Raw genomic sequence first — 24,883 nt, forward strand, 5'->3', positions numbered from 1 at the left:
AACCAGTATTCACATCTCAAATTTGCGTAAAAGAGGACAAATCAGTAAAAAATGATATTCATCTTCGATATATTGTGACTTACAAATACTGCATCCTCTATGAATGGGGCCAATACCTTGACGTTGCCCTTCCTCAATTTCTAATGAAGTGCGTAACTTTGGTATCTCTCTCTCTCTCTCTCTCTCTCTCTCTCTCTCTCTCTCTCTCTCTCTCTCTCTCTCTCTCTCCGCAAAATCCCCACTCGCGATGATTGCTTAGCGCATGAAACAGCCTTTAGAGTGACAACTACAAGTTCCTAGATTCTCAGTATTATACACACACACACACATACATATAATATATATATATATATATATATATATATATATATATATATATATATATATATATATATATATATGTTATGTGTGTGTGAAATTTTTTGCCACAAGGTTTATGAAAGGGACAGGCTATTTATAAGATCATTTATCATGTAAAAGTAAATTGATCAACTTGATAACAACTTCTAACCATATCAATAGTCAGTGCAAACAAGTACTAATGCGAGAACCAGGAATTGGGGACAGCCCATTGAAACAAGATATATGCTGGATATACTATGATCTGTGTGCTGGATTCACTGATTAACCAGTCTTATTGTTATCAGTTGGCACTCCAAAGACATGATTAATAACCACTGAGCTGAGCGGTCTCTTATAAGCCGGCAAAAATTGAAGCACAGAAAAGCACGCATGCGCAGCTTCTTGAGATAGTGAAGATTTCGGAGCTGAAACCGAGCGTCGCGATGTCCGGCACTATTATCTACATCCTGGAGCTGTTTGTTCTACTGGTAAATTATGGTGAGTTTGAAAAATGTATTTTGGTGTGAAAGCCTGTACGCGGATACCGAAACTTTCAGTCCTAGTTGATTTTTTAAAACACGTTGATTTCTGCAATGTAAGTGGAGGTATTTTCGGAGGCAGTCTTTTATGGCAACCGGGAAGTAGATCTTGTCTTGAAGAATTAAGTAAATCTGTTGTGGCAAGCGGGAACTAGACTCGATCCAAAGTTAAAGACTCCATTATTTTATTTACTCAGTTATAGAGCAATCATTGTAAATTCGACGCTGTAAAAATTTCACACCGAGAAGATACTTCGGTTTCGTCGGTATCTTTGTTTGCGATAGGAATATGTCCTTCAGAGGTAATGCAGGTTACACTGACGCTAGCGGAAGTCTTTGTGCGTTATGTAATCCTTCCTTCATACTCTATTTTACTTCCCGATCCAAGCCTTTTCTGTTTTATCACGGTCCAGGCACAAGTATACTATGAGTTCAAACCGACCTTCCCTTACTTTGAGCAATTTTATAGAAAACCATGGTTAACGTATTTGTTTTGTTTACATCATTGACACAAAGTAACTGAAAGCTGAAAGCCATAGTGCCAATTTACCAGTCACTTTAAAAATCTTACGTAAGGACCAGGAAATACCCTGCCGATATTCATTGTACCGTTGTAGACGTGTCTGACAATACACTTTCTGACGCGTTCTTACTCAATGTTCGCTCAGGTTCCGCCGCCAACGAAGCTGTTCTTGCAAAAAATGTATTCGTTGGAAGTTTTCAGTGGGTGGGCAAATTTAAAAAAAATAAGTCAGCGGAGAGAAAAAGTCGATTTTTACTGTGGGCAGGAAAGAAACTGCAGTTTTTACAGTGGGCGGGAAGACATTTCTGGCAGTGGTTAGCGGAAAATAGGTAGACGGAGAGTAATGGTGAAGCGATGTCTGTGACGGTACAGGGCAGTGGAGAGCTTGAACTGTTCTTGGAGTGGGGAGGTGGCAGGCCATAGATGCTGGAGGGCAAAGGGCGTTATAATATAACTGAGCAACTATAAGGGCTTTAGTTATGTTTTTTGTCGGCGACGTGGTGATGACTTTTTAGCTACTTTCATGTCTCTCAGTAACTACAAGTACTAGAAGTTTGGTCTTTGTATAACAATAAGGCTAAATTTTACCCGAAAACGTTTGATGTCCTATGACCGAATTTATTGTATCTGTACGACTGCAACAATTACAGGTATAATATCAACAGGCATGACGTATCTATAATTACTCGCCATAAGTCTCACCTGGTAATGGAATAGCGGCAGCATGAAATTGGTTGGGCCGAATCATAATGTCCCTTTTGCATTTTCAGAGACGGTGGGGAGATTTTTGGTTTTGAATTGCTCTGAAAACAATACTGCTACATGCTATATATACACACACAATAAAAGACAACATTCAAGAAGCGGTATTTCATACCTGCCGTAGACAAAGCACAGTATATCACAATGCGACACCCACCACAAGGTACTGTAAGTACCACATATTGAATGTGGCCAAATCAAACTGAAATGGAGGAAGTGACACTCAAGTGTGATTTGTGCGGCTATTTATAATGCATGAACCATTCATCTGTAAAACGTAAAGCAATTCCTCTTGGCCCTCAGTGACGACGTAAATAAGGTTGATATCGGACAAATTTTTTTCCTTTTAGTCTTGTTGGAGAAACTTTACATCCGACAAATAGATTAAAGAATGTGCGCCCAGAAACTAAAATTGTATGCCGAGCAATATTGTGTTTCAGATAAAAGTAAAGTTTTCTCCCGCCCCATCAGAAAGTCAATCGACTGATCCATCGCCAGGCTCTTCTATTTTAAACGAAGCAAAAGATAGTCGATTTGAATGCGAACAATAAAATTCCGGTTTCCCATTACAATCAGTGCTTCCCTGATGCTCGAGCATAACAAAAGAACGCTTACCTCTCCTACGAAAAAGAGGAAGTCAAGCACAGCTCAACAGTTCGGATCCCATACAAAGGATCTTTTTTGTAAAAATTGTATTTCTTCTTTGTCCTCAAATTTTACTTGGAGACATTTGGATAGTTTCATGTTGCACTTTGCTTTCAAAGACAAGCATCTCCTCCTCTACGAATCCCAGCATACGACATCGTCACTTTTCAATTGCTCTATACGCCGTCACCATACGTCATGCGCAAAATACTGCTCAGTCTACAATATTTCGTTCACAAAATGCACTGACACCCGGTCCGCCGGACTCAAAGCCTCACAGAAAGACGCGCGCATTATATAGCACAGTGAAAATACATTTTTCTAATTCACTGACGCGTTTCTTTTTTTAAATGATAATAAATATCGTTCAGAAAAACAATTTATTAAATTATGCAATGGGCAACGTTGATACGGAAAAGTCTACTATTTTCTGTTACGGGTATTACATCCGGCTCCCATGAATTGATCGATATGAAGCAATCCTGTGTAGAATCCGCAAAGGAGTGTGGGTAACCACGGATTTCATCTTAATTTTGACACGATCCATGCATTATTAATGTTCACCTACTGCCCCAGTTAACTCATAATAACAAGATGGGTAAATATTTTCCGACTTGTGTGACAATGAATTACTTCTGCATTACTATTTTGCAACAAGCAGTCAAAAGCATGTCATAAATTAATCAAAATAATATTTGTTCATGATTCAAGTATGTAATATACAAGTACAATGCCTGTCCCTTATATCAAATTATTAGTCGGTATCGTTCTTCATTACTTAACAAAATATATTAAATCACCACATTGTGGCAGGTTGTGTCATTGGTGTAAGCCGTCACTATAGAGCACAATCACAACTTTGAGTGTGATAATTCGTACACAGTTCTGGGCTGGGATAAGCATATCAAACTTCTTACAAAAGGTAAAACATTACAGGCAGCTGAAACCGAGTTTCACGATGTTTGAAACTATCGACGTCCTAGAAATGATGATACTCCTGCTGGTATATTTTTGGCGAGTTTGTATATCGGTCAGACTTCACTGCACGGCGTTCTTGAGGCGTGAAGATTTGTGTTTTGTTATATCACAGACAAGGAGAAATACATGTTTTTTCTCCTTGTCTTTGGTTCTATTTAATACAGTACTCAATTCTAATGCTGGCCGGTTTTCGGAAAGGTGGAAGTTAATCCGGAAATAATGCTTTTCGTGTGGGTACGAGGAGACGCTACCAGCCATGTTTTACCTTTAAAAAGGTTCCATTTTTGATATCAAATTAATGCGCCCACCGACTGCTATTTCAGGTACAATGATTGCGTGTGAGTGGAGCGGAAATCATAGACATTCTGACGGTCAAGGGGATACTGAATCGTCCTGCTCACATGAAGTTCTTATTCGTGAGGTAAGCTTAACATTTATTATAACATTGCAGAAAGTGGAAGTGGTTAGACGAGTTACGACCTCGTTCGATTGCAAATTCAAAAAGAGCACTCACTGTAAAAATCACTCTTGCTTTGCATATGAATAGTGTGAAGCTCAACTACACCAAGCGTTCGTATTCAGAGGCTTTACTGTAAAATTGATGTCGACGAAAACTCGTCGGAGAAAAGTATTTGTCTGTAAAGGCACACACAATAGTGTTCTTACTAGAAGCCTTAGGGTACCACGATCATGAAAAAAAATTATTACCTTGTTCGTGCAATGATCGTAATTAGAGCAAACTGACGTTAGAATGCACATCATTTTAAGATATATTTTTTATGTTTCAGGACACGCCTGTCGGGAAAATTATTTTCAGCTTTCATGATCAACAGGTAAAGTTATGTCTTGTGTTGAAATAATAGTTGATCACAGATCCTTCATTTGCAAAAGTTCCAGTAAATATATCATTAATCACTCTCTGTTACTCTTCTTTGGATTCTGAGTGAGAGTGCAGCCATATTTTGCACATCAAATGGTTAATGAATTTCGAAGGTGAATTGTATAATGAAATCTGCTGAGCGACATAAGTATATGAACTATAAATTGCGAAGCCTAGCAAGTCCTTTTATCAGATAATGTTTATTAACGAATGAATGAGTGAGCGAGAAAAAGAGCCACAAAATATACATTACTGAAAATATGTGTGAACCAAATCTCATAATGAATCACTGTGTGAAAAAAGAATGATGTAAAGCGAGGCATAATATAAAAGGAATAAAAACAGGCAAAGACATTTACCGTTATATATTATGTTCCAAAAACCAATTCATCTCTTAATACTGTTGAAGTAAAACAGGATTAATCGAAGGCTATTTTTCTCGACGATAAACTTTCGTTTGTGAATTTTCGAAAAATACTCTTTTTAAAAGCGTAAGCTTAGATTGTCCCTTTTCTCATAGTTTACGAATACATCGTGAGCGCGCAATTATGATATCGTTCTGCGGACAAAAACAAGTTTATCAGTGGATATTATGTTGAAATGTATTCATAGTCTAATAGTCTGGTGTTTAAAACGTCGATTTCGTGTTTGAAACAACTTGCATGCAACCGTGACCTCTATAGAGAAGCTAAGGCGGTCGTTAATCTTAGTCATATATTTTTGGCATAGAAGTACCTCTTGCAAAGGCCCTGGACAATAAGTGTGAACTGAGCACGATCGACTTACATATAATGACTAAAGTATTGGTTTACTATGTCAATCGATATTGAGTCACGGGCTTAATCTTATATCAAATCTCGTTGTTTTGTCTGTGCAGAGACTCCATTGACCCGCTTTTTATTCAGAAGTGATCTTCATCACGTTAATTTTGTCCCGATGAAGCATATGATTTAGACTGTACATAACGAGTTGAATTTATATCTTACATCTATACAGAATTTTGAAACAGGTAACGTCGTCTCCAATTGGTCGGTGCTTGTGAGACATACTTCTCAAACTCTTCTTTCTTTTGAAAGTGTAAGGATAATCGATGGAAACAAGGTGAGCTGAATATAAATTGTCAGTCAAAACTCTTCGACCTCGTAGTGTTTGTCCATGCCATAATTGAGTGACGCATACAACTTTTACTCTAATATTCAACGTCTAAAGATAAAATTTATATCTTAATACGAATATCATTTAGAGAATGAGCTTTATGAATATATGATTAAATAGGCGTATAATATGATTTTAAGTTTAATTGTCGTTCTATAAGTCGAAACAACATGAATACAATTCTGCGTACATACATACATACGTCCGTACGTACGTACGTAGTACGTACGTACGTACGTACGTACGTACGTACATACGTACGTACGTACATACATACATACATACATACATACATACATACATACATACATACATACATACATACATACATACATACATACATACATACATACAATACATTTTCGTCACTATATGTGCTGGTGCATGCGTCATATAGTATCCGATCCCATGACTTACTCATTTATGTAACCATTACAGAATGATCGATTTGTGATAAACCCGAAGACACAAGAAATCTCTCTGTATGGATACCTTGACTTTGATATTGATTCCGAATACACCTTGACACTTCTCACAGAGAACTCACAGGTAAGATAAGTTTTCTGGGGTACAATAACTGGAGTTTTTGGAGCTTAAATGTTCGTGCACTTTTCCGACGAATCACTGTCGGGATTTAGCTGTGCGGTTTTGACTGTAATATCTTCGCCAGCTGAGAGGGGGCCGTACGTTGTGAGTTCGAATCCCATCCAGAATTTATTTCAATTGGAACAATAATAGATCAGGGGGTTAATATTATTTGAAGAAACAAATATAAAATACCCTCAACGGTTATTTATTGGCAGCTAAACATCAACGGGCGATGCGAAATGCCTGTATAAGTTAAGGTTGGGGTGTTTTACAAACTCGCAACTCTCTCACAAGTATCCATTTCCTTTAAAGTTTTAATCTTCTTTTATCTGATAAAGAGGATATAATAGGTCAATCTTAAACATCTTAGGAATTTTAGCATATACGGCTTGTTAACACAACTGTCCATCACTTCAAGTGTACTGATTTTGCTACTACTTTTCACCACTCTTTGCAAAGATTTGTGAACATATTTGAATCCTTACTCATGTTTGAGGGCTTAAAACGTCCAAGTGTCCATTCGTGATCGAAGTATGCTATTCCAGGGATGGAAATTGCTGTCATACAAACACTTGTTGGCTGAAACATGACCCACATCTACACTCAAATTAAGAAAGTGCTATTGGCTTGTTGCTAACTACTAAGGAAGTGATACATCGATCGTAAATGCTTTAACCATAGAATGGTTCCTTTATGGGAGGACTATGCTGAAAATGGGAAAATGCGATACCAACATTTACCATTATAGAGTAGAGGTGTTGTATATCCATTGCTAATGTGCCATCTGGTTTGTTTTGTGAAATGTACTCTTTCATGTCCTTATTACGTCTACAGAACGCAAGTCAGACAAGGTGCATCATCAAAATAACCCTCGAAGACGTGGAAGGATGGCCACCATATTACAATGAAACCTGTAAAATGCCAACGAGGGGACCTCGGAAAGGACTGGTATATATTTGCATTTATTTTAATTGCGCAATAAACGCCAATAACATTGTACTGAATGAATGCATAGGCTGCATTTGTACATGAACACCACTTTTAGCTCACGTGTTAACACACGCGAGCTAATGTCCAAGCAGCGATGTCTGTCTGTCTGTCTGTCCATCTGTCTATTGGCGTGATATCTCAAGAACGGCTTGTCGGATCAGAATTAAATCTGGTACATAGATTCTGTTTGAGAGTGGCAAGACCTGATGATCCAATACGGGTTTGATGTGGCCATTTTCCATGATATGATTGTCTACGTACATAAACCATGGCATAAATGTACTTGTCAGTTTCTGTACTAATAGTATCTTATATGGCTGCCAGCTGGTCGCCATTTTGTTATAATTTTCTCATTATCACAGCCATTACCAAACATGCCTGAACACATCTCATTTTCAGTTTATATCAGGAAGATGTACTACGTTTTGGGGGGACTGCCTTATAGTTTTGGTAAATAGGGCCAAACGCTATAGATAAAGGTAATGGACACCTTGTGTGGAATTCTATGATAGAATGTTCGATGTTGTAAAAATCAATGGTTCAATCAAATGTTTCCCGATAAAACCAAATGCTGTCGTAAGTTTCGAATAGAGGTTGTAATTTTCAAATACAAGAAAAGAATGCGTGTATGCGGGTGCTCCATGAACTTTGTGGAGTGAGAAGGGTCTCGGTCAAAAAATCGTAACAGTTATAATTCGGTTATTGAACTACTCTTTTTTGTTGGTGGGGGGGGGGGTATAAGCCGAATGGTTTTGACTTTGATACACTTGGCCATTGGGTGCCCTATGTCGTGAGTTCGAATCCAATAAAGACTTTACTAAGGGGCCGTGGATAATTAAAACATGCGCACGGTAAAAGGAAACTAAGTGCGTTTGTCCTCTCCCCCCTCCCCCTCCCTAAACGAAAGTTTGGAAGTGCGAAAATCCAACCAAGCCTCATTCGGTACCTGCATCCAACAATCGGTGATTACGTCAGTATGGAATCACACACACGCTAACGACCCCCCCCCCCTCATACCCCTCTAAAATCAACCTCTGTTCAGCGCCAACTCAACAATGACACAACCAATAGAATGAAATGAAACAGTGTATCCAAAATGATTGTTATGTTATTTTGCTCGTGCACTGATTCACATGTATGTCAAAAGAATGCTGGTGTAGCGCCGGTGCCGCACTGGTCTGGTACACGCCAAACAATATAGCCCGATATTTTGCGATACAGAAAAACGTGTAGCGAGATGTTGCGATAAGAAAACTTGTAGTGCGATTTTTGCTCACAGTAATCGAAATACAGCAAACCCCCCCCCTAAACACAGAAGTTTCGTTTACCGTTCGCGTGTTTTAATTATCCACGGCCCCTACCTTACCCATCTGCCAAAAGGGCTGTGAAATTTAACATTCGTAGACCGCCAAAAATTTAACTTTGAAAAACTCATTCCCCTGTTTGTACCGTCGCCAAGTACATAATACTTTCATTTTGAAAATATGTTTCCTTAATAAGGAAGCAGCTATTGACGTCAAAAGTACCGATAGTGATAAATTATAAAAATGTTAAGAGTTTCATATTTGTTTAGGCAACGTTGTTTTCTGTCATTATCATGTTGATCAGTTTTGTTGTTTCATTTTAGGATATGCCTATTGCTTTATCACTGGGAAAGAACAAAGTCCCCCTGGAAACAATAAACCCTGGAATTAATACTACATCGCTCGAAGTCGACTCGAATAACAATAAATGTAAGTAAAAGCGATTTTGTAAAATTAATACCTCGAAATGTATTTCTCTACACAATTACCTTGTCTGAGTGGTCTGTTTGGTTTGTGTGCTCGTAGTGGTTGGAAAGGGTGTTATTCAAGACTAAAGCAGAGGAATGCAAGTGCGCCTGTCACCATTGCTTATAGCGTACTATTATGGATATGCTCATTGCACATGGGATATTAAACAAATTTACTGATGTTCTTTCTTATTTACATTTGCTTGTTTTTGCATTTATTGTTTACCTTTAGAATCATTCTTGCGTCTGGTGTTCACAAACATTTAAGACACCTTCCCGTTATTAAGGCTAGCTAGACAATTTATTAACTTCGTATGACTAGTTTTGGGTATTGCGAGAAGCGATTAAAAGAAATTACAACTTGAACACTGGAGTCAAGGAATCATTTCCATTGTTAAGCTTGCATTTCTTTAGTGGTATACGGTCTTTTGCTAGAAACTGCTCATGTTCACACTATATGTTATATTTTTGGTTCGTTTGTTTTTTACCAAAAGTAATAATTTCCATTTTGCGTTGATCAGTACTCCATGACAGCATTCTCCAGATATTCGTCTCATCTTGTATGCTCATATTTAACTATTCACAATTTGATAGACCAAGGATATAGAAATTAGCTAACCTCATAGACCAATAATAATGCCTTAATATCTAAAAGTAATTTACAATTAAGGTAATAGTACTAATAATACCGAGGTTATCGTTAGCCCAGTTAAAGCGATGAAATTCGTTTCTTCGCCTCGATAAAGTTTGTATATGCGATGTGTGATTGTGAGCATGCGTGCGTGAGTGCTTCACGAACTCTACAACGTGTGGAGAGGTCTCAGTCAGAAAAATGTAACAACTTAGCCGGCTATTGAACCACTCTTTTTTGGGAGTGGAGATTTAGCCGAGCGGTTCTCTGTGTGGCCTCTCCCCTAGGCGACTGATGCCGTATGTTGTGGGTTCGAACCCGATTGAAAACTAGCCGTATCTGGCGTGTGTCTATTGTTATTTAGTTTGACAGCCATCATCTGTTCAGTGCCATTACAACCGATATTACCCTAATGGTCATTCATACCAGGGTCCACAATAATAATAAACCATTAATCATACAATAAATTTGCACTCGACTGTCTAACTTTATACTGTTAGTGTCAACAAGTGGACGTTGCTAACCTATACAAGAAGTAAGATATTTGAAGACTAACCTGACGAAACGATTAAAGACATATTTAATAGATCACTCGAAATTCAGAAGAATGATAATTATATCAGAATTTTAGAAGTATTCCTGAGAAAGTATGAATTAAATGGATTTACTACAGGTAAACAAATCGAAAATGGTATAGCAGTTGGGAGTTTGACCATATTATCTATAATACTTGTGAAATCACAAATTTGAAAAAAAAAGTTGATTCGTGTATATGTTATGTATATGTATAGGTAATCGTACGGGTTCGAGTGGGTTTACACTTCTAAACCTCACGGCTTTAGCTGGCATTTTGTAAACCGCACGAGGCCGAAGGCCGAGTGCAGTTTACAACTTGCCACTAGAACCTGTAAAATTACCTACTTATACCACGAAAAAAGAGGAAATGTGAAAAATAACATGACCTAGTTGTGCGGCGCTATCAGAATGATCAATTTGCATTGCGCCTTAAAACACCTGGTGTCATTAGGGATTGAAATTCTGACACAATAGCATAGCAATCAGCTTTCTCATTGGCTAACAAACTGACTGCACTGATCCAGGTGCACATCAATTTGCCACGTGGTATGATGCATGTGCATGTCACTGTGTATCGGCCACGCCACCAGTATGGACGCATACTCGTATATCTCCGACACAATGTATTCAAGCGAAGTGGAACGGTTTTACTCGCAGTTTGACAACGTGATACTACTGGATGACAGAGAGGATTTAACCTAACGGCAAAACAGGAACGTAAAAGATTTCATGCGCCCGTGAACAGTGCGCAATTGACTGAAATACAAGAATCTCGCATACTTCAAAATACACGCAAGTCTACCGGGTCAAGCATGTCAGTGTCAGATGCATGGAGACGTACCCGTAGCGAGCAACTTAAAACAACTTAACAGGTCCGCCAACTGGTAAATTTCATGAATTTCGCAAAATCATCACAAAACATGTTTTGAAGGCTGATATACCGATTTTCGTATTTTTGACCTTGACCCAAAATTTGGAGGGGAAAGTAGAGCTGTTCGTAACTGCCCTCCCACTGGCATACACGGAAAATATGCCCTCCCACTGAATTTTGATGCCCGCTGCCCTCCAGTATCTATAGTCTGCCCGCTCCCCACTCCCCACAACATTTTAAGCTCCCCTCTGCCCTCTCCCCACTACTGAAATTTCCCATTGCCAACTAGATGCCTACTAGGCAACCCAGATCAACGCAAACCGTGGGAGCAGCTGGCAGTATAGCTTGGAACATTGCTCCCCTCTAAGTTAGGTGCTAAATCTCCCCTCAAGTTCTATCAACCACGCCGCTTTCCCCTCCCTCTACGTATCTTCCGGTGCCCACTGTCAAAAATTTTCTCCCCGCCCACTGAAAATAGTGAAATTTCTTCCCCGCCCACAGTAAATATAGATTTTTTCTCCCCGCCCGCTGATTAGTTTTGAAATTTGCCCGCCCGCTGAAAAACGTCGCACGAACACCTTTTTGCACGAACAGCTTAGTTGGCGGCACCTGACTTAAGTTAAAAGCAGCGAAATATTCAGGAACCTACCACATTTGTGGATGTGTGGAATATCTGGATATCTGTTTTTGAAAGGCCAGCTTAATATGACATGATAATATTTGAAAGTTTCGATGCAATGGGTCTACCCCGCGCGCTGAATGTTGTCATTTGAACGGAGTTTCGAGAGTGGGATTCCATTACTTTCCACTCAAATGTCATTCCTTTTCGACGGCAATATTTTTCAATTATTGATCATTTTCATTAAATTAAGATTGCTGCAGCAACTTCTTTGTATGAATAACGGCTTCGATGAACAACTATTTAAAGAATGCACTGGCCATCGTCCTGACGAAGGATTTCGCACGTACAAGCGTATCAGCAATTTCAAGCAGAAAACCGTGTCTAACGCTTTACAGTCCCCACAACCTGTGACAAAAGTTGATGTAAAAGTTGAAGAGTATACCATTCTCCGTGCTGCTCGTCAGATACCACTACGTTTAATAACCTCATACACAAGTTCATCAGGCAATATTTTCATTCAAAATCAACACGGTGATAAGTTGTCATTGAAATGTAATTTCGCTGGTTCATTAAAAGTTGCAGCGTGTACAATCTGCCAGATGTTTGATTTTCGTTCGTATGTAGATAAGTAAACCTTTACGCGTGCATTGATATGGAAAGTAGTAAACCTTACGTTTGTATTCACATGATAATGAAGTCTATTCATTAAACTGTAAGGTTTACTAATTTCCATATCAATGAACCGTAATGGTTTACTTATTTGCATAAGAACAATTGGTGTTGTGTACGCTGAGAACAATGTGTCACATGACCATGAGTGGTATAAATGGAAGAAATGTATTCAGGATTAACCGCAGGATTCGACGATCTGCTGCATTACACATGTCATTATAACTGATACTTTACTTTCCATGTTCTTTTTGGCCCTTGTGTTGTTCACGAACCCTTATGTTAAATTTACTTTTAGAATATTTCACTTTTCTCTCCGTCGTTGTGACCTTCTCCAGAAACTTGGACACCACCATGTTAATAGGCTCGGAAGGCATTTTAAAAAAGAAATCAGTTTTAGTCGTTGCGAGAAGTCAAATTTTAAATAAATTACAAAGTATACGATGGCGCCTCCGGTTTACTTTCAAAGTTTGCATAACGGTGATGGATGTTAACTGGTCTGCGGCTGTCTATTTCTCATCTTCACACCCTGCTCTAAATTATTGAGCATTTGATTCTGCAAAGGTGATAAAACCCACTTTTTGTTTATATATGTTGAAGACTTGATGACAACCAACCTGAGATGTGCGGTTCCTGTCATGTCGCCGTTTTAAACTTTTTCATAGTTTGATGGATGTAGGATAGAAATCTATTGGCCTAACTCTGATCGACAACAGTAATTGAATTCTGGCGGTATATATCTCTTAACACATACATTTTAGGCATGGCGACAATGTATTTACCAATACCGGAAACCCATGGACGACTAGATTTTAGAAGATCTGACATAGGGGCTGATGTTAACGGCCAAGAAGTACAATACCAGTTTTTTAAAGAAAGGGTATGTTGTTCCACATACACAAAAAAGATATGTTGTTGCTCATTATCGTTATTCACTTTGTAAGTATGAATACTCATTCAGTTGCATACTATAAAAAAGAATAGCCTCTTCCAGTCAATTTCTTTAAATCTTTACAGATGAAATATTCTCAGTTTAATCTTTGGTGATAAACTAATATATGCTGCAAATAATAATTTTGGGTTATTACTTGAACTTGATCGCTATTCGAGTATTCGAGTGATATGTCCGCATTGTGACGATTTGTGCAAGTGACCGTATCACGTATTGGATATTTTCCCGCCTTTATACCACCATATACCACTTACAGGGTTTCGGTAGTCGAGCCATAAATGTAAACACCCTAAATGTGAAATCTTAATTTTCACCGAAAAAAATCTAATACGCTTGAAAACAAAACGTTAGCCAAATAGTCAAACAGCCCCATATAAGGGAAAAAACCGTGTTGCAGCGTGGGTATTTTCAAGATGGCAGCCACCATGACAACCCATTCAGAAAACTGGTGAGTACATATTTTAGTTGATTTTACCGCTGGGAAGCATTACTTTGGAAAAATAAAAACATAAGAGTTCGCAGCAGTGTTTCAAGTATCTATACACATAGTTTATTACCTAACAGAATCTCAAACTACAAGGATTACTTCAACATTAAAAACACAGAGGGTGAATGCAAGTGTGTATATGTGTATTCCTGGGATAACAATCAGGTTGCGTCTTCCATATATATTTAGAAATCTCTCTTTTCATTCACTATAAAGATATTGAAAAGAGTCTTGGAAATATCAGTGTGCTCTTTCACTTGTCATTCAAATTGAGCGCGTTTGTGTGAGCTTATTATGATCGATTGAAAGGAGTTTTGAGCATAGCAATAACTTTCAGTATTTTCAGCAACATTCAAATGGTAAGAAAATGATCTAACAACTTCGGTATAATAGAGATCATCACAACAGTCTTAACTCTTCCCGGACATTAGATTTTCACAATTATAAGTATTGTGTCAATTCATAGATTTTACAATATGCATAATACATTTTTATTATTCAGTTTAATAAATTAACGTTAAAACAACTATGACGAGTAGTTGCATTGTAACTATCGTTTTAGCAGCAACTTATTAAATATGTACTAGCAGTGCCTCACAACAATGTAAAGCTGAACGTCGCACATATCCCCTCAATTCCAAATGAATAATATTGGCAAGCTGGTAGATAAATACAATATCTCTCTTCGACAAATGATCGCTGATGGCATCGGTGACATGGGGCCTTAGTTAGTGACCTACCTATCTGACTTATAGATTGATATATGGCAGGTGCCACATGTGGGGCAGGATGCGCTTACTATTTTCGAAACACCTGACATCACTTCTTGGTCTTTTGGCCAGACGTCCATATATATTTCTTTCATGAATTTGACTTTGTTTATGTACCGTCTATTTACTGTCTGTTCTGTGCTGTTTTGTGTCTATGTTTACAACTATTGTCTTACGAATTCTGACCTTGTGTTATTGGATTATGGATTGGTATGATTGCGATTATTTTCATAACTCAGGACAGCTCCAGAACCAATTCTTTGACAGCAAAACAGCAGACGACAAGCAAGACACAAACCTGTCATGATGTCTCACTTGGATGAGCCTTTGAGCTCTATGGTGCTCAACAGTACTACAAACTCAATAAGGTTTAGAATCAGGAAAGAATCAGTAAATTTAAGCAAGTGGGTCGAGTCACCATGCCACAAGCTCATTTGAAATACTATGGCCCGGTGTTGCTAATTTGCACCACATGCATTTTACATATAAAAAGACAAAGTCATTGGCTTTTCACATTTCCTTCGTTATTTTTGGGGGGATTAATGATTCTATAAATTTCTTTTACTAATTTACTAATTTGTTTGCTGAACTGGCAGATAAAGACCCCGGGTTATCGGTATAGACAATTTTACGCATTGATCAAAACAATCGCAAAACTTGTGAATTGTCAAAACTTTAGAATAAGCTTGTACCATCAAGTTGTCAAAAGAATGCTACATGTTAGTCTGGTACCTATCCTCAGTAATTTTGATGTTATCAAACAATGAGTCTAGCATCGCATTATAGTTCATGACACGATACAAGTGAAAGCATGCCGAGGAGATTATGTACCAAGGCTTACGATGGAAGCCAATCAGCGTTAGTGTTTTCTACTGATTGTACGTACGGTTATAGTTAGGGAGATGTTACGAAAATCATCAATCCAATCAACAGAGGATCATATAGTAAGAGAGTTACATGCATGTAATGTCCAAGGTAGGCTATCAATGGTACAAGGTTGGGAAGTGTAGACCGGGAGGTGAGACGTTGACAACATCAAGAAGACGGAATTAATATTTAGAACGAAATAAAGCTAACTTCAAAAATAATTACTTTTCCTTCAATTCACCAACAAATTCACATATAAAGGTGTGGTGGCGGGGTGCCGTGTTTCGGCATGAGCTAGGACCCTCACACCCCCGCGGACTAGTGGACACAGATACACACGCACCCAGAGAAGAGAGATTCGTTTGGTGTGCTCAACCACAGAAGCGGCCACGGTGTCTTTATTTCCCTATGTCAGACATAGATCAAGTCCATGTGAGTTGCCGTGTTAAAGGTTACAACATGTTTTAAACTTCAAAATCACTACTCAATCCTAATAAATCTTCTCAACAAACAGAATAAAAGTTAACTCTACATCTCAAATAACACTTTGAGTCATGTTTTGATGACAGATGGCTTGGTTATGAGCTATTAATAAATGTTTATAGAAAGAGTGCTTACCTGTGTAAGACATAGATCAAGTCCGTGAGAGTTTCCGTGTCAAAAGTCAAATTTGGGGACTTTCCCTTTCACGTCTGACACAAGAAGGTGTTCAGGAAGTTCCAACAGAATGTAAGGTATAGAGTTTCACGTCACCGAAACCATGAGAAAGCATGCGTAAACAATGATAAAAGAAATTCTAACAGTAAATTTATTCAATGCAGATAACATCTGGCCACAATAGAATACCAGAAATTCGTATTATGTTTTTTGAAAAGAAGTGTTACTCTTCACGTATTCATTCAAATTTATTTACTGCATTCAAAGTAAATGTTATAAAACAATCAAGTGAAATATGAAATAAACAGCAGCAATACAGTACTGTATAACATCGCAAGTATAGCTTGAAAGACTCCATAAAAAGACAAAGAAACTGACTAACTGGAGCAGATTATAGTGGTACATTGTAAACGATATACCATACAACACGAAGTTGGCTATTACTCTAACCGGATAAATATGCACCTGTCTTTAAAGACTGTCAGAACATGTTAATAAATACATTTAATACATTGGGGTGAAATACAAAATAAGACATTACACATATCTTGGCCACATAAAGCCCCTTTTCTACAAAGAACTTCTCTGCTAGGTATCAAAGGGACAGTACCGGTAACTTTGTTGGCTTTTTTTAGGTTTTTTGCTCATTGCATTCATTCCAGCCTCTTGTTCTTCTTCCTACAGGCATGTTTAATTGACAAGTGTCCAGCTTCTGAACAGTGTGTATATGTGTAAAAGTGTACGTACAGTGATGACATTTGAATTTAACCTGGATCAAATTCAAATTCATTTGCCAATAATTGTCAACGATCATTACACATACATAGACTGTGCTGATAAGCTTGACATTTTAACATGTTCTAAAGGGTGAACAAAATACTGACATTGATAAAGGGAGCAAACATAAAATGATTATCAAAAGTTACAACTTCTGTTACTTTCAACAAAGTCACCGACTGCATCACACAATGGTGGCTACTTTCTTAGTTCTCTTGAAGTATATTCTTAATTTGTTTACTAATTATTTTTTCAAACAATGTAGTCCTATATTTGTGTTTACTGGCATGTCAGGACCATCATTATGTACATAGGTACATTGTCTTCATCAGCTGTCTCAGTTTCATAAATTTTTGTTCTTATCTAGGTTTTGAGGGAAATTTTCAACGCCATCTCGATTTGATGACAAGTGATCATCGATTTCCAGAAAGATTTCCAGAGCTGCATGAAAAACAATAAGATTTTCATTTTTCTGTTACCACGGGAATATGACCAGTTTTGACAGTTTACAGAGTTTTCCCTACAGCTAAATGAACAACTTATTGATAAATGTCCCCGCTGATCTCAGGATCTGCTGTTCTCATAACTATTACTGAATTAAATTAATACCGACATACTCAAGCTGAAGGTCATATTGAAAATAAAACTGATAATTTATACCATTAGAAATTTCATTACAAGATCTCTATTTTACATGAGAAGCCAGGTATTTTTAATGAAGGACACAACCTGATTGTTTCCCATGGAAATGTTCACATACATTGCTTCAGTCTCGCGTACAGCACACACATGTATATTCATGTAGCAGTCATACACCTACTGAACTTCTTAATGTTGAAGTAATCTTTATAGTTTTAGCTTCTGTTAGGTCAAGAACTACGTACATACACGTCTGAAACACTGCTGTCAAATCTGTTATAATTATTTGTTTTCAAAAGAATGCTTATTCACTCACTCTGTATGGGCTGTCATGGTGGCTGCCATCTTGAAAATTTAATAGTATTTAGGGTATTTAACTTCTTTGCAAGTGTGTTGTTTTCCAGTGCATTAGTATTTTATCAGAAAGAGAGCTTACATTTCATGTAGGGTGTTTACATTCTTTTCTTGGCTATTCATGGAAGCCCTGACTTAACACGAGGAGTTGTAGCAAACGTTTGGCGTGAAAAATGTCAGTATCTTGCTTTCAACATATGTTTTCCGATTTCGAGGATGTTTAACGACGTAATGACAACAATAGCAGTGGTTGTCACTATAAATACGTAATATATCATAGCTTAGTCAATACCAGCGAATTTTGTGACTTCACCCCTATATTATTACTATAATGTGTCGATTTTTATCGAGCATTGAGGCCTAAGATGTTTACATCTGCAAAATCACCGGCATTGCCAAAACTGTAAAATAGTAGATGTATCCCTCTCGGCTTATGATGGACTTAAGCAAATTTTGCACTCCATAATGGACTTCGCCTCGTACATTATGTTGATCAAAGTTTGCTTTCGTCCATTATGAGCCGGGAGGGAGTACATTATTGCTAAAATACAGGATTCGGTTTCAACGTATCAGTTTCTGATAACTGAGGTAATGTACTGTTATGTCTATATAAATTTGAGACAGTCATGATCGACAGAAATTATATGAACGATTTACTATTAACAGTCTATTCGTTTTCTTCAAATGCGAAAGACATTGTTCAATATAAAGTTTAGAGGCAATGCCTAGATTTCTTTATCCTAAGTGTGACTAATATGCACTCTAAAAAATACTTCAACCTTTTATAATGGCATGGTTTCCTGCGGTCTCTATAAAAACTTCCAAAAACCAACTTGTCCTTGCTACATCACCTTGGTGCAAAAATGTCACCACAAAATTAATAAAATCTTCAACAAAACATTCCACAATCATACTGTTGAAAATCAGATTGATCAGAACTCATCTGTTATCTGTACTGTCTTCTTTCCCCCAGGCTGACTTTCCACCAGATGCTTTGTTCAACGAGGAATGGTTTAACATTAAAAACGACGACAACACTACCCACTACTCGCTGCTCAAACTGATGATAACAAACATAAATACCAAGGCACCCTTGATGCCATAGCATGCACCGTACATATAAGGGATCCAATATTCTATACTAGCGTGCTTTGGTTTAATTATGTAGGCAAGCACATTTTGAATCTTTGTTAGGAAAACGTTGCTTTTACAGGTTCCAATCACGTTCGTCCGCTTATAGGATATGAATAATATCTAAATTACCCATTGGAAAGCAATTTATTTATTTATTTATTTGTCATTCATATACAGGCCGATATTTCAGTGTCCAACACTGTTCTTCCAATTCTCCTGTCATGCAAGATGTACAAATCAAAAACCACAACAATTAAGAGAAAATTTACACCAACAGATAAAAAAGAAAAGACAACACAATAAAACAAGAACAAACAACTTACATAAAAGCACCAAAACACAAAACACACACACAAATCACTCACTCAAAACACTCATCACTCACTCACTCACACTCACACAAAGTTAAAAGTCCAAGCAATGTCCACTATATGAGTGTAAACCGTATTTCTCCTTGTTAAAAAGAGTTTTAAGGGAAAAGTATAAATTAAACGGGACAAAGAGTGCATCTGTAATGATGGTGCAGACTGCAGTATTAAACGAGTGTATTAAAAATAAATTTCACTTTGTTTCTGAAGGTTGTTCAGAGGGAAGGTATGGATTTAAATGCGATAAAGAGTGCATCTGTAAGAATGGCGCAGATTGCGTGTTTTCAATGGTGCCTGTAGTGTAAAATTGGTTGGTATGGACCCGCCTGTGATATACGTAAGTAGAAATACAGTTCTTGTCACCTAAAACATTTATGAAATGATCTCTAGCGTCAAATGTGTTGAAGCTTAGGGACCGTCTCAGATTGTCGCAGAAGTTCAAAAAGCGAAATTTATTCGTTTAGGGGGAGGGGGTTTGACCTCCATTAATTAGTGAACTTCACTTTCGCACTTTTATTTAGTGATCACAAGTTTTCGTGTGTTTATTTTAAATTAAAGAAAAACTGCACACTCGTGCCAACAAATTTGTAACTGTTTCCATCTCGTTTGTGCCCCAAACACAATTACCGATAGGAACATTGTACCTACACATTTCATTCATCAAATTATACAAAGACAAAAAGTATCATTTTTTAAAAATGTGCTATTTATAAGCGTCTGCTCTAACCACTAGATGTCTTTATTCTCACTTGTTATGCACCTGGTCATAGTCGTTTTAATATGATTGAACATGCCTGGGCCCCCTTGTCAAATTTTTTCGCTTATTTACCGCCCCTACCAAGTACAAATTGCGTGTTCACAAAGACAAACAAACAGCACAAGAGATGCAAAAAGGGAAAGTAAAATAAAATGAAACTTTTATGCGGTAAAATGCCCTGTTAGTACTCAAATCTGATCGTTTACTTTAATTGTAATGTGTCAAGGGGAATACGTCTTTAGTAGCTATAGCAAAATGCAACATTGTACTCTCAGGCAGACATGAACATTCGCACTTTTGAAGTTTCGTTTAGGGGGAGGGGGAGGGGGTTTTGATCTAAACGAAGAAATTTCGTTTCTTGAACTTCTGCGACAGTCTGAGACGGTCCCTTAGGGTTACATTAAATGCACGTTTTTGCGCCAAGTACAAATTAAGTCCCATTTGTATACAACGGATCAAATCTCATAAAGCGACAAATTTATATCATGGTTGTTAATCGTGGATTACATCAACCGTCCAAAAATCAATGCTCCGGAATTCTTCAGGTGATCTTGGAGTATTGACCAGTTTTTGTTTATACTTAAAACTGGATGTGTTATAGTATCGATAACTACTCGTAGATGTCGTAATAGTAATTACAATTGCCAATCAAAGCTACAAGCAGCGTTATTTGGGCGCAAGGATGATGGTAATTGTACCAAAGCATTTAAAGTCCAGTATCCGAGACTGTTCGATCCTTACTTCTTTATATACACAACGCAAGTTGTCTACAACTATTTAGTCGGCCTTAGATTACGCAAGCACATAATAAATGAACTGTACTTGTTCTGAAAGTGGTAAGCTACAGTAGGTACCTATGTCCAAAAACATCATACTTGTTATTTGTGCAGTAGCCGAGATACAAGAAAGTAGGTCAAAGATCATCATAAAGGGTTTAGGAAAAAAACCACATTAAAATGTACAGCTGTAGAACAAAACTTCTTGTACTTGTTGTACTGAGGCACATGAAAGTAGCTCAAAGGTCGCCCAAGGTCATCCCACTTTAAACTTTTAGAAAAAAACTGTTTCATATGGGTAATCATCCAACAAAACAAAACCTATAGCCCTTGTAGCTGCTTATCAGATACGTGAAAGTAAGTAAAACGTCATCTAAAATTTTGGAAAGACATTGTGTCTCATACTGGTCATCATCCAACTAACGATTTTTAGCAGAAAACATTTATCTCATATTGTCATCATCAAACAGAAAGCTAAGATATATGAAAGTAAGTCAAAGGTCGTTCTTCATTTTTGAGAAAAAGCGTTTCACTCACTGATCAATATCAATACAACCAAACTTCTAGCCGTTTAGTTACTAAGTTACATGAAAGTAGGCCATTGAATGTCATCCAAAAATTTTGGCAGGAAAGCTTGATGCCATACTTGTTCAGGTAGTCCGTTGAATCTGATGAAAAAAGATGTTTTAATATTTTTTATGGTTATCGTACGTTTGCGTAAATGGTAATATGGATGCCAAAGCGCGCACCGATTTAAATGCCTTTCATAAACTTGCTAGCACTCAGTACATTGAAATTGTATATTGGTTCTACAGAAGCAGATTTCATAGATTTAACTCAATTTCTTCGAAATATCAAAATGGCGGCCAAGGTCAGGTTACTGCCTGCAATTTATTTTCCAAATTTTGGTACACCAAGTAGAAGCATTCTGCAAAAGAAATTTGAAGTGGTTTAGTCCTGTGTTTTTGAGAATACGTCATTTGTGGCTTTTCTTAAATCCAATATGGCTGCCAACGTCATATGATCATGTGATCAGTTGACAAAGGATTGAACTTCTAACTGGCGGAAAAAGGAAAACAATCAGGAGCCTTTCTTCCATACGTCTATCTTATACGGCGGAAGAAGAAAGAGAGAAGAACCAGAAAAAGAAGTAGAATTCGAACAAAACCAATAAGGCCTAAGCCTAATAATGTCCGCATCATACAGGAAACTGCTTTGTAATGAAGAAGAAATTGAAGAAGAAGAAGAAAAACAAGAAGAACAAGCTGTAAAGCAGTATAATTCGCACAAAACCAATAGGGCCAAAGCCTAATAATGTATTTCACGCATCCTAAAGAGGACTGCTTTTCAATTGACGAAAACTTGACTGATGATCTCCACTATAGATGCATGGGAGAAAGAAACTTTCATGGTTTCTAAGACTTGCAGCTAATGCTTTTACAATCCTATAACATTATTTCTTTTTCATAGCGAAACCAGCAATTGAGCTTATTCCGATGCAAGATGAAGTGGAATACGGTGCTTACGCATCATTAATATGTACGGTTACGAATATTGAATTTGAAGAGAAGAATTTGTGGGGACCAATATATTCTTCTGGTCTTTCAAGAATGATTCTGGGATAAATGAGACGATAAATGGAAATACTGAAGACTTCTACAGAGAGGACAAGTCATAGGGTCAGTTTGATTGAATTTTTTTCGGTATGATTTAGATACACCATCGATACATTGCTCTCATCCATTTTTCACTTGTTGCAGTTTTATTCAACTTTTGAGGTAGTTTGTACATATTGCTTTAATAAGAAGTTTGTTCAATCATTTTTGTGGCATAAGCCTGATAACGCACACAGTCAAAAATACATCAAGATCAATCGAGAACAGCGTTATTATGTGTAAAGGGACTAAATGTAAATGTCTACAAAGGGCTTTACTTGTAAATGTAAATAGTATCTATATTCGCATTGTTTGGTGAACTTTGTTCGGCAGTAACATGTGTTTTCTCAACAGATGAAACAAGGCTTTCCGTATAAACAGATTCTCTCACAGGTTTGCAGTGTTTTGTCCTCCTTCCAAAAGTAAACATATTTGGCTTTCATGAGGCTTTACCACTTGACGCTTCAACGCATATAGTAACGCGACACATTCATCTATTTGGCAGGACATCTGTCTTGGAGATTAAAAATGGCATTTCTGTAAAAACGACAGGCCACTATGAATGTAAAGTAAAGAATAAATATGGCAGAGTATACAGCGCTTCGACAACCGTCGAAACAAGTATGTCATTCTTACAATTCACTTATGATGTAACGCTAACTTTTGTGCTAATTTTCTTTAAATCAGCATGATATTAGTATCATCATTAGCAATTTTTAGTGCTCTTAACCCATTGCCTCAACATTTTCATTTATCATGCATCTCCATCATAATAATTTACCCTTCTGAAACTTATATAGTTTTGACTTTTCAAGGCCAAGATCTTCAAACAACATTAAATATCGATCGAAAGTTGATCATATATCAGTACCTTTCAGCAATAACATCCAACTCTTTCGATGTTAACGTATGCTATTATTGATTATTAATGTACAGAGGAGAAATATGAGGATAAATAGCGACATGGTAACCAAGCAATACACAAGTGAATAATTTTCATATCCTTATTTTTACAAACTTCTAAGTATGCCCTAAGAATCTTTTCGGACAGTACTGCAATAGGTCGTGTGACTGTGAACCTAGTTCATCGACTTGTGGACGATACCTCGGCTGCGTGTGCAATCCTGGTTGGACAGGGAAACACTGTCATATTGGTAAATATGCCGTTTCGTTTTGATTTATTCCACAAAATAATAGTGTCTCATTTGTGTGGAGATGACTCTATTTACAGATTCAGTTACATACTTAATATTTTCTATGAAAAGAATGTATTATAAATATAATATAAGGATTTGGGTCTACCCTAAATGCCTATCAAAACTTTCATTGCAAACCCAATGCTCAGAAGTCAATGTCGATTATTTTTGTTCACATTCAGACACTATTCCACCTACTTTCGATGGATGTCCACAAGAGATAACAAAAGTAATAAAACATGACGAGACACGTACCAATATTACCTGGCAGGTACCAACAGCAAATGACAATTCGAATAACGTCACTGTACATAGCAATTATGCACCAGGCGATGTCTTCTTCATTGGAACGACAGTCGTAAGATACACAGCTGTTGACTCGTCCAACAACACTGTGTATTGCCAGTTCAGAGTTAATGTCATTGGTATGTATTACAATAAAAGGTAACTACTCTTTATCACTTGTTCAAAGTGTATGCTGCAGCATAAATGACACGAAGACTTTAAACAGTAGGAGCTCTTCCAATAACACTGTATATTGCCAATTTAGAGTAAATGTCATCGGTATGGATGACAATAAACGGTAACTACCCCATATCACTTGTTTCATGTGTCTTTAACACAAGGAGGATGTTCTAGTAATAATCGATAACAACTTCTGTCTGTCTGTCTGTCTGTCTGTCTGTCTGTCTGTCTGTCTGTCGGCTAACAGCTAGGCAGGCAGGAGGGCAGGGTTGATGGATTGATGACAGGTCTGTTCGTAGGCACGGTAGGTACGCAGGCATGCATTCCGATGGTAAAGTAGGTAGGTAGGTACAGAGGCAGAGAGGTAGGTACATAGTTTAGTAGGCATATGTATACTACATGCAGGCGTGTGTGCATTTATTGCTTATGAAGTACATTGCTGAAACTGAAACTGAAACTTTCATTTTTGACAGAACAAGAAACATTG

At 37.5% G+C, this 24,883-nt stretch overlaps 1 protein-coding gene across 2 annotated transcripts; it reads left to right on the forward strand.

Moving 5' to 3' along the window:
* The first annotated feature begins 657 nt into the window (after positions 1-657).
* LOC139118901 (uncharacterized) lies at positions 658-24,883 on the forward strand. Of its 2 annotated transcripts, XR_011548815.1 has the most exons (12): positions 658-840; positions 4,113-4,210; positions 4,578-4,622; positions 5,666-5,770; positions 6,263-6,373; positions 7,247-7,360; positions 9,030-9,135; positions 13,304-13,422; positions 19,758-19,884; positions 22,551-23,356; positions 23,761-23,889; positions 24,114-24,883. XR_011548815.1 is itself a non-coding variant. In XM_070682465.1 (9 exons), the coding sequence occupies exons 1-9, from the start codon at positions 786-788 to the stop codon at positions 19,148-19,150; spliced, it is 885 nt and encodes a 294-aa protein (XP_070538566.1). In that variant the 5' UTR covers positions 658-785; the 3' UTR covers positions 19,151-19,195. The 2 variants fall into 2 exon arrangements, 1 of the variants encoding a protein (XP_070538566.1); XM_070682465.1 differs by lacking the exons at positions 19,758-19,884; positions 22,551-23,356; positions 23,761-23,889; positions 24,114-24,883 and adding an exon at positions 19,019-19,195.

The sequence above is a fragment of the Ptychodera flava genome, chromosome 19, assembly GCF_041260155.1.
Source record: "Ptychodera flava strain L36383 chromosome 19, AS_Pfla_20210202, whole genome shotgun sequence".
NCBI lineage: Eukaryota > Metazoa > Hemichordata > Enteropneusta > Ptychoderidae > Ptychodera > Ptychodera flava.